Source organism: Aethalodelphis obliquidens, unplaced genomic scaffold (genome assembly GCF_003676395.1).
Source record: "Aethalodelphis obliquidens isolate GAN/ISIS:26980383/991018 unplaced genomic scaffold, ASM367639v1 scaffold7, whole genome shotgun sequence".
NCBI classification, from domain to species: Eukaryota; Metazoa; Chordata; class Mammalia; order Artiodactyla; family Delphinidae; genus Aethalodelphis; species Aethalodelphis obliquidens.
Window position 1 is genome coordinate 54,276,316 of NW_020837951.1, and position 14,999 is coordinate 54,291,314.

The 14,999-nt window shown below is 40.4% G+C and overlaps 1 protein-coding gene across 4 annotated transcripts in view; it reads right to left on the minus strand.

Moving 5' to 3' along the window:
* GLIS3 (GLIS family zinc finger 3) overlaps positions 1–14,999 on the minus strand; it is a 506,378-nt gene that overhangs the window by 315,005 nt on the left and 176,374 nt on the right. For all 4 annotated transcript variants that reach the window (XM_027105791.1, XM_027105789.1, XM_027105788.1 and 1 more), the window contains 2 exons: positions 14,779–14,986; positions 7,934–9,053 (listed from right to left, as the gene is read on the minus strand). In XM_027105791.1, coding sequence (XP_026961592.1) covers positions 7,934–9,053; positions 14,779–14,986 — 1,328 coding nt within the window. The remainder of the gene's footprint in view (positions 1–7,933; positions 9,054–14,778; positions 14,987–14,999) is intronic.

Here is a 14,999-nt window from a genome sequence, read left to right on the forward strand (position 1 = left end):
TACCATATGACCCAGCAATCCCACTACTGGGCATATACCCTGAAAAAGCCATAATTCAAAAAGAGTCATGTACCACAATGTTCCTTACAGCACTATTTACAGTAGCCAGGACATGGAAGCAACCTAAGTGTCCATCAACAGATGAATGGATAAAGAAGATGTGGTATATATATATACAATGGAATATTAGCCATAAAAAGAAACAAAATTGAGTTACTTGTAGTGAGGTGGATGGACCTAGAGACGGTCATACAGAGTGAAGTAAGTCAGAAAGAGAAAAACAAATACCGTATGCTAACATATATATATATATATATATGGAATCTATAAAAAAAAGGTTCTGATGAAACTACTAGGGGCAGGACAGAAATAAAGACGTAGACGTAGACGTAGAGAATGGACTTGAGGACATGGGGAGGGGGAAGGGTAAGCTGGGACGAAGTGAGAGAGTGGCATGGACATATATACACTACCAAATGTAAAATAGATAGCTAGTGGGAAGCAGCTGCATAGCACAGCGAGATCAGCTCGGTGCTTTGATCAGCTTGGGAGGGTGCAAGGGAGACGCAAGAGGGAGGGGGTATGGAGATATATGTATACATATAGCTGATTCACTTTGTTATACAGTAGAAACTAACACACCATTGTAAAGCAATTATATTCCAATAAAGATAAAAAAATAAAAATAAATAAAATAAAATCTACATATGAACAAACCTCAGGAGATCTAAAATATATCCCCTTAATCAGATCTTTTAGGAAAAGATTACCACAGTTTTTTGTAATTTTAAAAACATTATTTCAGGGCGTGAAATTAGAGAAAAACCACAAAACAAATATGAACTAAAAGGAACATTAACTGTCATGTAGTTAATGATTTGCTTAATGAGGATAAAGTCTCAAGTATTCAGCCTCTTAAAGTTTCTCTCATTATCTATTGTTTTTCATTAATCCTAGAAGTGCCGGGCAAAGAAACATAAACCACGATTTGCTATGAAACGTTTGCCCAAATCTGCTATGAATTTATTTTCAAGACAAAGTTCATGAAAGGCCAGTTCCTCAGGTAAAGTGGATTAAATGCCTTCTAAAGGGAAATAAAATTAAACCACTACCAAATGGAAGGTTTCTAAACTGTGTTTTGGGATGTAAAATCCAATTTGACAGACGCCTTATAAACTGTGGCCAATGCCCCATCTGATGAGAATTTCTGTGGTTTTGTTTTTACCTATACTAACGGGTTTGTAATTTATAGTGACACATATATGTCTACACTATGTTGGATATGTCTATACACAGATAAATATGGTGGCATCTCTTTCTTATGTAAAATCAATGGGAAAAAATCTTGTGATTTAGTTGTATCTTTTTTAAATCACTGAGTTTGCATTAAATACTTGACAGACTGATGCCTTGTGGGATACAATTTGGAAGCTACGCTCTCTCTGATCTTTACCAGATGTTTCACTGGTGGTGTTTCAGCCTCAAGAGACAAAGAGGATATTAATGTTAATTTTATTTATTTAATCACATCAGGCAGATTTGATAAAAGGGAAAATTCAATATTTTAGCAATTTACCAACTCTTCAGAAACATCCATAGTAGCAAAAATGTTTTGAAGATCATTTTATATTAAAAGCAGAAAGGCTGCATTGTAGTTGTTAGGGGAAAGACTCTATTTTACCTTTAAAAATGGGAGCAATGTGACAGATCTGTCAGTTCCACTTTTAACTCAAGAGGAAAGGAGGTGGCAATGACATTCATTACTCAGCACAGATTCATCCCAACCTTTAACTGACTATTAATTGTAGAGAGAGAATACTCTGCATATGAAATGGACACTCAGTTGAAAGCCTTCTGCCACGACCAGCGCTGCTCTGTTATCTTCTTATCCCTTGTCTTGAATTTTATTCCAAGGGAACACGAAATTATCCTAATCATTGTCAGGACACCGATGATAATGAAAATGTACTTGCTACTAAACAGTGCCTCCCTACGCCTTAACTAAAATGACAAGGTAGGCTTTCATCTGTCTAGAGTTTAGTGTCAGAATGTGGAAGCTTTTAGAGCACTAGTTCTCACCCTTTTGCACTTTAGAATCACCTGGAAGGCTACACACCCCACCAATTACATCACAGACTCTGGGGGTAGGACCCAGGTATGGGTATTTTATAAATCTTTTCAGGCAATTCCAATGTCAGCCAAAGTGGAAAACCACCTCCTTGGAGTAAGTAGGCAATGGCCAAACAACTTTCTAGTCTTAGAAAAATCGCTTAATTTCCCTAGGCTTTTTTCTCCTCTCTGAAAAACTGGTATGTGTGGAAGGGAGTTAAGAGTATTATACTCATTGATTTTCTTTTCTTTTCTTTTTAGATAAAAATATATATTTACAGTTATAAAATATTTCAAACAGGCAGCAAAGCATAGAAAATATTATAAGATACCTATGACAGCTGTATTGCCACCACCAAACATTTTAATATTCTGCCATATTTGTTTCATTTCTCTCCCTCTTTGGATAAAAGATACATCCCGTGTCTTCCTATTTCTTTCATCTCTAGAAGTATCCACTATCCTAAGGTTATCCTGCCTACATGATTTTATTGTTTAACCAAGTAATTATGTATCTACAACAACTGTATAATACTGCTTAGCATGTGTTTAAATATACATAAATTATATTACACTGTATATACCCTTTTGCATGTAATTGTTTCATTCAACATTGTTATCTATTTATCCATGTTGTTATCTATCAATCTATAGATATATCGATTTATATATAGCTTCTTAATTTTAAATTCCTTTATTATTTCATTAGGAATAAACCACAGTTTGTTGACTCACCTTACCTATGGACAGATAGGTTATTTATACTTTTTTTAAAAAACAGAGGCATGGGGACTTCCCTGGTGGCGCAGTGGTTAAGAATCCGCCTCCCAATGCCGGGGACATGGGTTTGAGCCCTGGTCCGGGAAGATCCCACATGCTGCGGAGCAGCTAAACCCATGTGCCACAACTACTGAGCCTGGGCTCTAGAGTCCACAAGTCACAACTACTGAGCCCGGGTGCCACTACTGAAGCCCGCATACCTAGAGCCCGTGCTCCACAACAAGAGAAGCCACCACAATGAGAAGCCTGCGTGATGCAACAAAGAGTAGCCCCCGCTTGCAGCAAATGAAGACCCAACGCAGCCAAAAATAAATAAATTTATAACAAAAAACAAAGGCATGTCTTCCTGCCACCAAGAGTTGCTCTAGGATAGACACTTAGACATGGTTTTGTTGGATATGCTCATCTTCACATTTGCTAGATATTCTCAAACATTTTTCCAAGTGGTTACACTAGTTTACTCTCACTAACAATGTTAAAACATTCCCTTCTCCATACCCTCCAATACTTGACATTATGAGAATTTATTTATTTTTTTTTTGTGGTACGCGGGCCTCTCACTGTTGTGGCCTCTCCCGTTGCGGAGCACATGCTCCGGACGCGCAGGCTCAGCGGCCATGGCTCACAGGCCTAGCCGCTCCACGGCATGTGGGATCTTCCCGGACTGGGGCACGAACCCGTGTCCCCTGCATCGGCAGGCGGACTCTCAACCACTGCGCCACCAGGGAAGCCCGAGAATTTATTAATTGTTGCCAATATGAAGATTGTGGAGTGATAATTAATAATTATGCCTAGATATTTTCCTGAGGTCCCTTCTAGTCAGGTAATTGTGGTCACCACATCAATGCCAAGTCTTATCAAAATAATAAAATAAAGGGTGTGGAAAAAAAAAAGCCTTCTTCCGTATTTTACAGTGAATTTACTTTTCCTCAAGAAATGTCTTACATGGCTAAGGCTGGCCCATAACCCATAAATCAGGCCATAAAAGAGGAATGGGGACATGGCCCCAGCTCTGTATTTATTTTCTTGTATTCCATAATCCAATGTTACTTAAAAAGCAAACGGCCCAATAGTCAAGCCAAAGCAAATACTTTGCATTTTGCCAGGCAAAATGTCTGTGGAGAAATGAGTCAATTCATACAAGATTCAAAGCTGTCTTTGGTCAGTGACATTTTTGTGAAAATCTGTGGGTGGGTAAAAGTTTTACAAAATTCCTTTTTGCTATTGGATAAAATTCATCCAGGAAAAATAAGCAAAATTTAAGTGGCGACCCACATTCCCCCTAATTCCCTCATTAACACTCCCTAACCTCCCAGCCCAACTGCTTTCTTTTGTGCACAAAGGCCAGGATCAGTGTTTCTGATCCTGGCAACAGAACCCTGTCCCTCTGCTCACTCTGCCCTGATCAGATAGGCTTTCTCATGAGAAGTGTGTCTGATCTCATTCAGAGGACACCTTCCTGGGAACGCTACTGAGGTGTTGCATACTCTTCAACTTAATGGCAAAAAGACCTACTACGGTAAAAATATTCTCAGTGTGCACTCAGTGGAACACTTACTATGGCTACTGTTAGGGATGGTTAGTGTACATCTATAGTTTGGGGGTTATTCTTTACATCTTTTAGGAACATGAAACACGGGGTTGGGAAAGAAACTAATTATGAGGCTCCATTACTTGCTCTGACTTGAGGAGTTGAAACCTTATCATCTCAGAAAAACATAATAGAATTCAGCAAAGTTATACCTGGGAATGTTCAAAAGTTCTGATAATTCTGAGATTCATCAATGTTGAGGTTGGTCTAAGCTCAGGAAGGTCTAAATAGAATGATCTGGCACCTACAAATCGCTTTATTAGTAGACAGAAGTGAATGGACTCAGGTGTTTTTGATATAATATTGCCATATTCCAGTTTCTGATTTAACTGAGGTCCGTCTGTCTGCCTGCTGAGGCCTTTACTTCTCAAGGCCTTTGCCGATGGCTGGGAATATCTCTGTAATCAAGGCCAAGAGCGGGAAAAGAGCAGCTGGTTTGGCTCTCCACAGAAGTAGTAAGAATGAGATCTACAGAAGGGTGGAGTTGTTTGGGTGGGAAAGGGAAAAGAAACCATTCTCTCCTTCCAGTAAGTTTAACCAAATAATAAATTAACAATCCTCCCCCAGTTCTGCCACCTAAAGTCCTGAGAGATCTGAATCCCAGAGTTCTGGGTAAGGCTGAGGAGTTACAGTCAGAGACTCTGAGAATGTGTTCTCCCATGCATGAGATGGAATTTGGCATCAAGGGAGGACACCAGTGGTAGCCTCTTACTGTAAGCAGGCTGTCACTGAATAGCCCTTTCACACATCCTCCTTTCCACATGACTTCCAGAAGCTCATTGTGCTGCCTGTAGTCATGGTCACCAAACACAATTGGGTCATCACATCTTTCTTGGGTCAATAAGCTAAGTGAGTGAAAAGGATGACTAACTCTAACTATGGTCCACAGAAAATTAACAGCAGTTAAACATACGTAAAACAAAAGTGGACAGGGTCTTATAATTTAAACTGCTCCTAGCCTTTGCAGCATGTGACACAGCCACAAAAACCCAAAGATCACTTCATGTCTCCAAAAGAAGAATGTGGTCATTTTACTTGGCAAGGATCTTGAGCTTTGAATCAACGACCATCAGTTTCTAAAAAAGTGAGAGATGAAACTGTTCAGTTTTAAGAGTTCTGTGTCTGGATTCCAAGAGTGTTAAGACTGGTTTTGCAAGAGGCAGAAGAATGCCTCTTTTTCAGATGCGCATCCACATTAAGCACAACGTCTTCTCTCCACGGGCTACAACTTGAGAGGCTGCTCAACTTTCAGGGCAAAATTATTTGCTGCCAGTTAGCTACAACCCTACAAATCAAGCAGATGACAGGCAGCAACATAACAGTTTTCACAAGACACGATGCTCATGATATGTACGTCTTATATTCCTGCTAAAAATATACAGTCCCAAGGCAAGAACTGCAGCATTAGTCAGCCCCTAAGAAACCCTGTTTTGTACAATACATTTGCACTATAACATGTGATTTAATGCTTTGTGGGTCTAGATTTGATATGTTATTAAACCTAGCAATCTAAATTTTGCAAAGATTCCATCTAGAAATGGGGAGTAGGCAGACCAGGGGAAAGAGAAAAATCACCTCCCATACCCATCTTGAATAATACCATGAAAAGCTATGCAGACGCCTGCAAACATTCACCTCTCAGCTTATTCTTTCACTGAAGTATTTCTATTTTTAATAGTCATCATGCACTTTAGCAAAAGTCAACTTTATAAAGTTATACGCCTTTTCAAAATCTGGGGATAGTGGGAAAATAGGGAAATCCTTTTGCACAAAAATTAATTTTGCAATGCAAAAAAAATATTTTTTTGGATAATTCAAGCCTATATGTTTATTTCAGTAAAGCCAAATCCAGCAAACTATTTTCAGCCAGGATTAGTCAGAACTAAAAGGCTGGACTGTTTTCCTTCAGAGACTGAATGTCTTCCTTGCCTGCAATAGGCCGGTGTGTTCCAAACAGAGTAAACGGAATTGCCTTCAATTGCTTGTCTCTTTCTGGCATTTTTAATGCAGAACCTTACTGACAGAGTAAGGTTTTGTTGGCTGGAATGTAATTATTCTTTTCAGTCATATAACCTGGCATTCTTACAATGTATGAGTTTCAAGTTTTCCTTAAGAAGAATCATAACATGGGGCATAATGTAAGGACAAGAAATGCAATTTCATTCCTCCAGAAATTATTAAAACTCTTTCAAAAATACCTACTGGATGGTGAAAAAGCGCTTCTAATACTTGCCTTACAACTATCACCTGTTTGGTTTGCTTTTACATGAATCTGACAACTTGGCCAATCTATAATCAAGCATAAACATGGTAAACATGGCCCAGATTCTTTATTATCAAGACATACTACAGAAAGAAGGGACTCTGGCTGGGGGAACCACCATCTAAATAAGTTCCTTTTCCAAATGGTGTATATTTTTTACACACATTAAGTGACCTGTAGCATATTCAATATCCAGGGAATACCTAAAATTCTCAGATTGTTAACTGTAAAAGAAATATTCCTGTCCATCTAAACTAATATAAAACACATGCTCTTCTTTTTCCAAGAGTTAAGCGAGCTGTCTGAGATTGTGCAAAGCCACCCTGGGATCCCAAGGGTGATGTCCTGCTTGTAAACCCTGAGGGTTTCTGTTAGGTGTGAAATGTTTGTGCAACCATCTAAGAGTCATATTATTCAAAAACAGTAAATTCTGCCAAGAAACAGAGATAGTTCCAGGATTGATGTTGTGAAAGGGGGAAGTGGGGAGAAAGAGACACCATGCCCGCTTCCTTCAACACCAAAGACACAGTCCCCTCTGGGTTCTTTCTCCTTATACATTTTCCACCAAACTCCCTCTCCTTAAAGTCAGGGAGATCCAGTAAGACTCAGCTCCTGTGGTAACCCTGAGTGTTTTCATGCTGGCTATAAATCATTAACTAGTCTTACAACCTTGGAGGGTGCAGTGTGCAGGCGTGTGGGTGTATGCAGCAACACTTTTACTAGCCAAGTTGCTAAGTGTGAGTTCCTTTCTAAATATCAGGACCACCCCTCTAACCCTAACACTCACCCAGTTATTGGAGGGAAGGGAAAATCACTGAATATTTAATTTGGAAAATAGCTAAAGCTTGCTGGTGGTGTAGTGTGTGTTCCTCTGCCCTGCACATTTCAGCAACTTCAAGCTGGTGCCTGGTGGGAATCAATTTTCCAAGACTTTGGACAGTGTGGCAGCGTGAACCTCCCCGATCATGTACATCTGCAGAAGAGAATCTAGAAGTGGAGATATACCCCAGCCACTAATAATTAAAGAAAACTTCCCCTTTCTCAGGCTGAAGAGGATACCTAGGTACCATGGATACCTAGACCCCTAGCATCCAAACTCCATAAAAGAAAAAAATGCCGCCTAACTTGTGGCAGCGTTTGTTAAACCACATACACCTTCAATGAACTCCCGTGGGCTTTAGGCGACTCACCGAACACTTGTTGGGCTTCTCCCCCGAGTGGACTCTCATGTGAATCAACAGTTTATAGCGGGCATTGAATGGCTTGTACCTTCGAGGACAACCGGCCCAGAAACAAGTGAAGTCTTCCCCTTTGCGCTGATCTATGTGAACCTTCTCGATGTGCCGCACAAGTTCCTCCTGCTGGTCGTACAAGGCGCTGCAGTCAATCCAGCGACAGCAGTGCTTGCCCCCAACGTCTTCCATCTCCCCATCCTCCTCCAGGGCGGCCTGAGGCAGGGCCAGCGGTTGGGTGTGGTGGACGAGCTCTGGGTGATGCAGGTGCGGGTGGGCGTGGTAGGGGGGCGGGGGGCCTTGGGGCGGAGGTGGCAGAGGAGGCAGAGGGGGTGCCGGGGGCAAGTCCAGAGTGCCGCCCGGGAAGTCATCCAGGCGCTCCGTCTTTAGCAGGCCCGCCGGCTGGCCGTCAGAGTCCAGCAGGCCGTGCTGCACCACCATGTTGTTGACCAGGCCGGGCTGCAGGCCGCCGTGCTCCAGTTGCTGCATGCGCTCATACTCCAGCACGCTGTCCTCGTCGTAGGCTGGAAGAGCCAGGCCACCACTGGCCACCCGCACGCCCTTCTGGCTGCTTGGCACCGAGCCTGGCTGGGGAATACAGCTGCCGCGCACCCCCAGGAAATGCCCATAGACCTCTGGCTGTGGGGACATGTTGGCCGGGGAAGACCTTGACCCGTTGATGTAGGCGACCAAGGACGTGGGCGAGGTGCGGATGATGGTATTGAAGTCTATCCCAATGCCATCGGACAACGGGGACAAGGACAGTGCTCTCTTCTTGGAGCGGGCCGAGTGGGACCTGGCCGAAGAGTGCCGGGAACTAGGGTAAGGAGAGTGACTATTTTCCATCCCGAACAGGTAGGATGGCAATGAGTTAGAGACACTGTTGCTGGGCATGGCTGTCCCAGGAGGAAGGCTGAGGAGGTCCCCTAGATCAATGCCATTCTGAGAGCTGTGGTTGGAGGAGAGCGAAGGGAGAGCCCTGTAGCCGTGAGACCACTCTTGTTTCACGCTCAAGGCTGACTGACTTTCTGTCAGACTCAAAGTTGAGGATGCCAAAGACTCACGCGAAATAAGGGACCTGGAACAGCAGCCAGAAGGCGGGGAGAAAAAAAAAGACAAACATTTTAGCAGGATATGGATTGCCTAAGAGCTAAAAGAACATTGCATTGACAATCCCTTAAGTATTTCCCCTAATTACATTCTCGGCTAAACACACATTCTTTGGCTAAGATAAAACCCAAGGCTTTTAGTTCCAGGTAAATAACATTTTACCAAGAAGAACAATAAAAGCTAATGCTCACTGGAATAATAAAACAAAAAGATCTACTGTTATAAATAATCTTAATACTTTAAATGATAATAAATCGTCCTTGCTTTATTTTTAAATATCTTTTTTTAATACAGGGAAAAAATTAGAGACCTAGGAATAATTATTGAAGTTTGTTATGGCAAACCAAATAAACAAGTATTTATTAAGCATCTACTGTGTGCAGCACACTACAAATAGGCATTGCAGAACACAAGTCTAAACAGAGTCCCAGCCTTTGAGTGAAATCTGTTTGGTGAGGTAAAACATAAACCTATGCTTAATTTGAAAAGAAAAAAAAAGTAAATCCTCAAAGTCATCCAGGGGACCTAATAATAATTTCACAAGTTTATTTCACTGACATTAAGGAATTTTAAATGTTTCTATAAAAGACAGCAATTCACACTGTAAGTACTCAGTCACAACATCAAATTGCCCCCGAAATAAAATATATATAAAATACAGCTGTAATATATATGGGAGTGACAGCCTGAAATCAAGTCATATTTGTAATTATGCATTTGGGCCGTGCAGGGTTTAATCACACCTGCTAGTTTTGTATCTTCCATGAACTGTTGTCCTTGAATCACAGCAGATTTGGACTGAGAGCAAAGCATTTGCTTTAAGTACTTCACTTTTGCAACAATTCCTCTCCTGTCCTTCTTACCCTTTACAAAACATGCCTCACATGTCACAACAGTTAGCTGAATAACAGAATGCTTTGTAATGTAGTCTGGCCACTTTAAAATTCATTTTGCTTTACTATGACATCATTGCCTTAAAAATCATTGAAGAGAAAAGCTATGCCCTTTGGATGGAAAATTTGTCACAAAGAGGCTGGACATAATTCATAATTCACTGTACTCCCAACTCAGAATAGTGTATTCTGAGTTGTAGTGTATCAAAAAACCTGACTTCTTTATATGTACTTGCACTGGCTTTCTACAGAGATCTTTTTTCTGACAAAAAATTCAAAATAAAATATTGTATAGAATGTCTATCTTCCCAGAATGAACCCATTTACTACTTCCAGCTGTTAAACAGCAACCTGTTGCAAAAGAACTGAGGGAAAAATAGAAGCATTCTCATCCCATCTGTTCCTCTTCTTTTCACAAAATGGAAGCCAGAAACACTTTCCTACAAGCATGAGAAATCAGCAAGAAAACATCTCAGCTCCGAAATGCACAGTATAAGGTGGTAGATAACACCATTGTCGATGTGGTGTTTCCATCAAGTGAAGTAATGTTTACCGATGACAAACACAGCAGGAATTTACGTCCAGTTGCCCTTGACACAGATTTCTTTTCCTCTGTCCAGATCCTTATATTTGGACTGAAGTCCTGCAAGCCCCAGAGTGGTTTCTGAACCATCTGTTTTTTAATTCCCCATGGACACTTCCAATTATTTTCCCAGCATACCTGCAGCTTGTAGCTCTCCCTGCAGAGCTCAGCTGAAGGCTCCTGGTGATAGGATGTCAAGGGCCTTTTGGTCCCTTCCCCAGGGAGATAACAGAATTGCTTTCTGACCCAAGTCCAATCAGTAGTCGTGTCATATATGAGGCAAAGACAACTGACTTTGCTTTACACCCTGAGGTTTAGATGGTTTATATAACATTCTCAAATGGTGCATTTGCCTGGTCACTGTCATACTGGAGGATTTCAGATTTTTAAGCAGTGAATGGCAGGCAGAAAGTATTTTACCCATCTGTATATACTTTGCATTTGAAATTATATTATTTGGTTTGAGGGCTGCCTATAGTGAGTGAGACATGTTCATTTGTTCCACTGTCAAGAGATGTTTCTTATTTTTCTCAAAATACACCTAAAGTATCGTTTGATTTAAATTTGAGCATAACCCCATGCAGGCACATTCCTTAACTCCTTGGACATCTCAGTTTTCTAAGACAGTTATCATATATTTTTCAGAAAGCAAATTCTATGTTCTATTCACTAAGGCAGTTATATGAATGGAGAACTCTCTCTTCTATCTTAAACACCTAATAAGAACAAAATTTCCAACAAATGGCCTTTGCCTAGCAGCCTACCTCCCTTCTAAGCAATTACCCCAGATCTTTTAATATTTCAAAGTTCTAATCCATGAAACCTGCCCCAAAGATAGTAGCTCTCAGTAAAAGTCCTCTTTCCAGAAAAATTATATACTGACTGTACTGAGCCTTAAACATAGCTAACTTCAAGCATCTGTGGGTGTTATCTTCCTCAATAAAATTCAAAGTCCTCCAAAAAAAGGGGTCATTTTTATCTCCGCCAGTACCCACCAGAGTGTTAAAGTTTTCCAAAAAAATATTGATTAAGGTGAGTAATCAATCAATATAATGATAACCATCATTTTTAATTTATGAAGTATTTTCCCTTTGTATTATTTCATTTAATACAGCCTGTGAAGTAAGTAAATTGGATTGCTTAAATAACCTCTGTTTTACAGAGAATAAAACCAAGGTTCTGTGAAATTCCTCCCAGTGACACCAGAAAAAGGACCAAAACTCCTTAAAGAAGTACAAATAGAGCAGCATTTGATAGGCAGTCACCTAGCTGGATCACATACATCCTCCACTGTTTTCCCCACAACATACCCCACATGTGGTCCATGCCGCTCTGCTTGATTAAAAGACCTGGTGTACGAGGCTTAAAGTCACACGAGCTACAACTGGAGCACACATTTTCTGTTCTCCTTCTGAAACAATATGCTGAATGACTGTGAAAGATTGCAAAGAACTCTTGCCTATGATCCCTGCTGCTACCCACACCAAGCCTATGGGAAAGAAAGTGACAAAGAGCTGTGGTTCTATCATCATACTTAGAGAAATCTCCATTTCCATATGTTCATCTAATCCTAAGCATATTATTTCTGGTGACTGGTTAATTTGAAGCTATATGTGAAAGAAAGATAACTCAAACAAAATAAAAGCAATATGAAAAACTCAGAAACCAACAGTGAAATAGGTTAGGGTAGCTGGTGAAGCAAGAGCTCAGTAACTCTCACGGGGCCGTAAGAGGTGTAATAACCAAGCTGAACTGCTTGGTTCAATGCCAAGCTCAAAAGAAATACTAACGTATATATGACAAGGAATTCCTCAAAATGATGCTTAAAAGAATGACTACATATATATGTGTACATATATATGCATATATGTCATGAAAAAGAGATGGGCAACAAGAGTTACAGAATTGATCCAATGAAGTATTACTTATAATAATGAAATAAAGGGAAACAAATGCCCAGTAATAAGATACTGATAAAAATTATAGTTTTATTTATATTTTAATAAAATGGAATCTTGGGCAGGAAGAAGTCATTATATGATGCTAAATATATTTTTACCACAAAAGATTATTACAAAGGAAAGTGTTTATATTAACAAAAAAGTAAATATAATACTATGTAGATCATTATAGATCAATTTGATGGAAAGGGAAACCTATGCTTATGATGTATATGTTTGCCTACAGCTAGAAGGATATATGTCAAAATTCCACCCATGGTTGCCTGTGAGTGGTAGGATTCGGGATGACTATCATATACTGTCTTGTGCTTGTCCATATTTTCCACATTTTCTACAATGAGTAAGAATTACATAGATAATCAGGAAAAAACAATAAATTTTACAGCTTTTTATAGGGCGGCCATCACTCAGACTGAACAGTTATGTCCTCATCCAGCTCCCCCCCCCCCCCCCCCCCCCCCCCCGGGCATTCCCCCAATACACAAAGCTGATTCTCTCTCCATCTTCTCTTCATCTCTAGATAGCAAAATGCCTTCAAGTTGAACTGTTGCCTCCTGTCCTATCTCTCCTCTTATGGAACACACAAACCAATTTAAGTATCACAAATAAATGTGACCTTTCCAAATTGCTAAAAGTAAATTCGATATTTCACCAAGCCAGTTCCCAACTCCTGTTTCTTTGCTCATCCTGCAAAAAATTATTTCCATAGAAGGACTCACAGAATACATAATCAAAACATATATATCAGTGCATCTCTAAGATGTTATCTTTTAAGGATAAAAATTTATGCTAAGGAATCAAATATGCCAGAAAACACTGAGATAATGACCCTTCCCTGCCCGACCCATGAAAGGGACTGCACTAGATACATGCATGGCTGGAGCAGCCTGTGCCCTGCCTACCTTCAGTTTCTCCATTAATTATGACTCTCTGCCTTCAAGGCATGGGCTGGACTTGCCACAGACAGGAAGCTGAAGGCTTCCCAATGACATCTACCCCACGAGTACAGTTAATTTTACATGCAATACTCAGCAAGTATGAAGAGTCCCTCAAGGCATAATCATCAATAGGAAAATGACAGGAGCAGCTTCCCATCACAAAAAAAATCTCAGGTGAAAAACAAGTTTCCATCTCATGAAAAAATTGGCATAAAAAATGATTCAGGAACTGTGATTTCAGAGTCTCGAATAGCAGCTAGGAGGACAGTGCAGAGACACAAGAAGGGGAAAGGGGGATAAGAGGAAAAGAAAAAGGAAGGGGAGGAAGAAGAGGAAGAAACAGAACCCAGAACTACAAGGCATCTCAGCAGATTCCAGTCCCCCAAGAAGAGGAACAGAGGTCCACAGAAGAGAGGTCCAATTCCTTTGCAAAATCACAGTTACAACAGATCCGGGACTAAGGCAAAAAACTTTGGATTGTATTTCTCCAAGAAGACTACTTACAGAAGATGAAATAATTCATTTCAAACATAGAAATAGACCTTATACTTTGCACAGTATTTTGGTTTTATGTCCCCTGTAATATCAACCTTAAGAGATATAAAAATTTGTTTGAGAAGGTAATTTCCCTATTCAATTATCTCCCATGGAGATAGATGTATAGCATTTATTGGACCTACTTATTCCAGCACCTAATCAGACATTGTGTTGAAATGTTATGTAACTCACACACGAAAGTATGTCTTCCTAGACGCATCATAAAGTCTTGAAATTCATGATTTCTATCTTTACTTTTTCAACTATCTCCCTAAACTTCAACTATTATATTATGCAGGACCATAAATATTTAAGATACTTGGTTAGATGGGTGAATGTATGGCTGGACAGACAAAACAACTGTAAAGCAGCCTTAGGATGCTGCAACTCATACACTGAAAAACGAGCAGCTAAGATGGATGTGCATGGAACATCTTTATCTTTCTAGGCCATGATATGACCTGCTTCACGAGGAATCAACAGATTAACACACTGGTATTTAGTCACAGAGGCCCCAAAATCTCAAAGTGGGCCTTAATTTCACTCACACTGTAAGCCAGCAGGTGTTAAACCATTCTTCCCAATTAAGATGATATTATGGCACACACAGTTTTTATACACATTCCCCTACAAAGCTCAAATTAAAAGAGCTGCTTGAGTGTGTGTGTGTGTGTGTGTGTGTGTGTGTGTGTTGTGTGGGCATGCATTCAGTAAGGAAAGGAAAAACAGTCATGGGTGTGATTATACCGTAAGAAAGGGGAAAAAAAAAGTAACTTGAGACCTGGTATCTGAAGGAGGTATATTCAGGTTGGCTGCATTCATTGCCCTCTGTAAGCTAGGACTGATCTGGTTGCATGCTGTAGAGACCTGGCTTGCTGGTGGTGAAATGGGTCCCAGTCGCTGAACCATCATGGGACTGCTGGTGACCACTAGATTGTTGCAGCTGCCTTTTCCAATGGACTTGCACTGAGGCCCAAAGCCAAGAGCCCCTAAAAACAAACG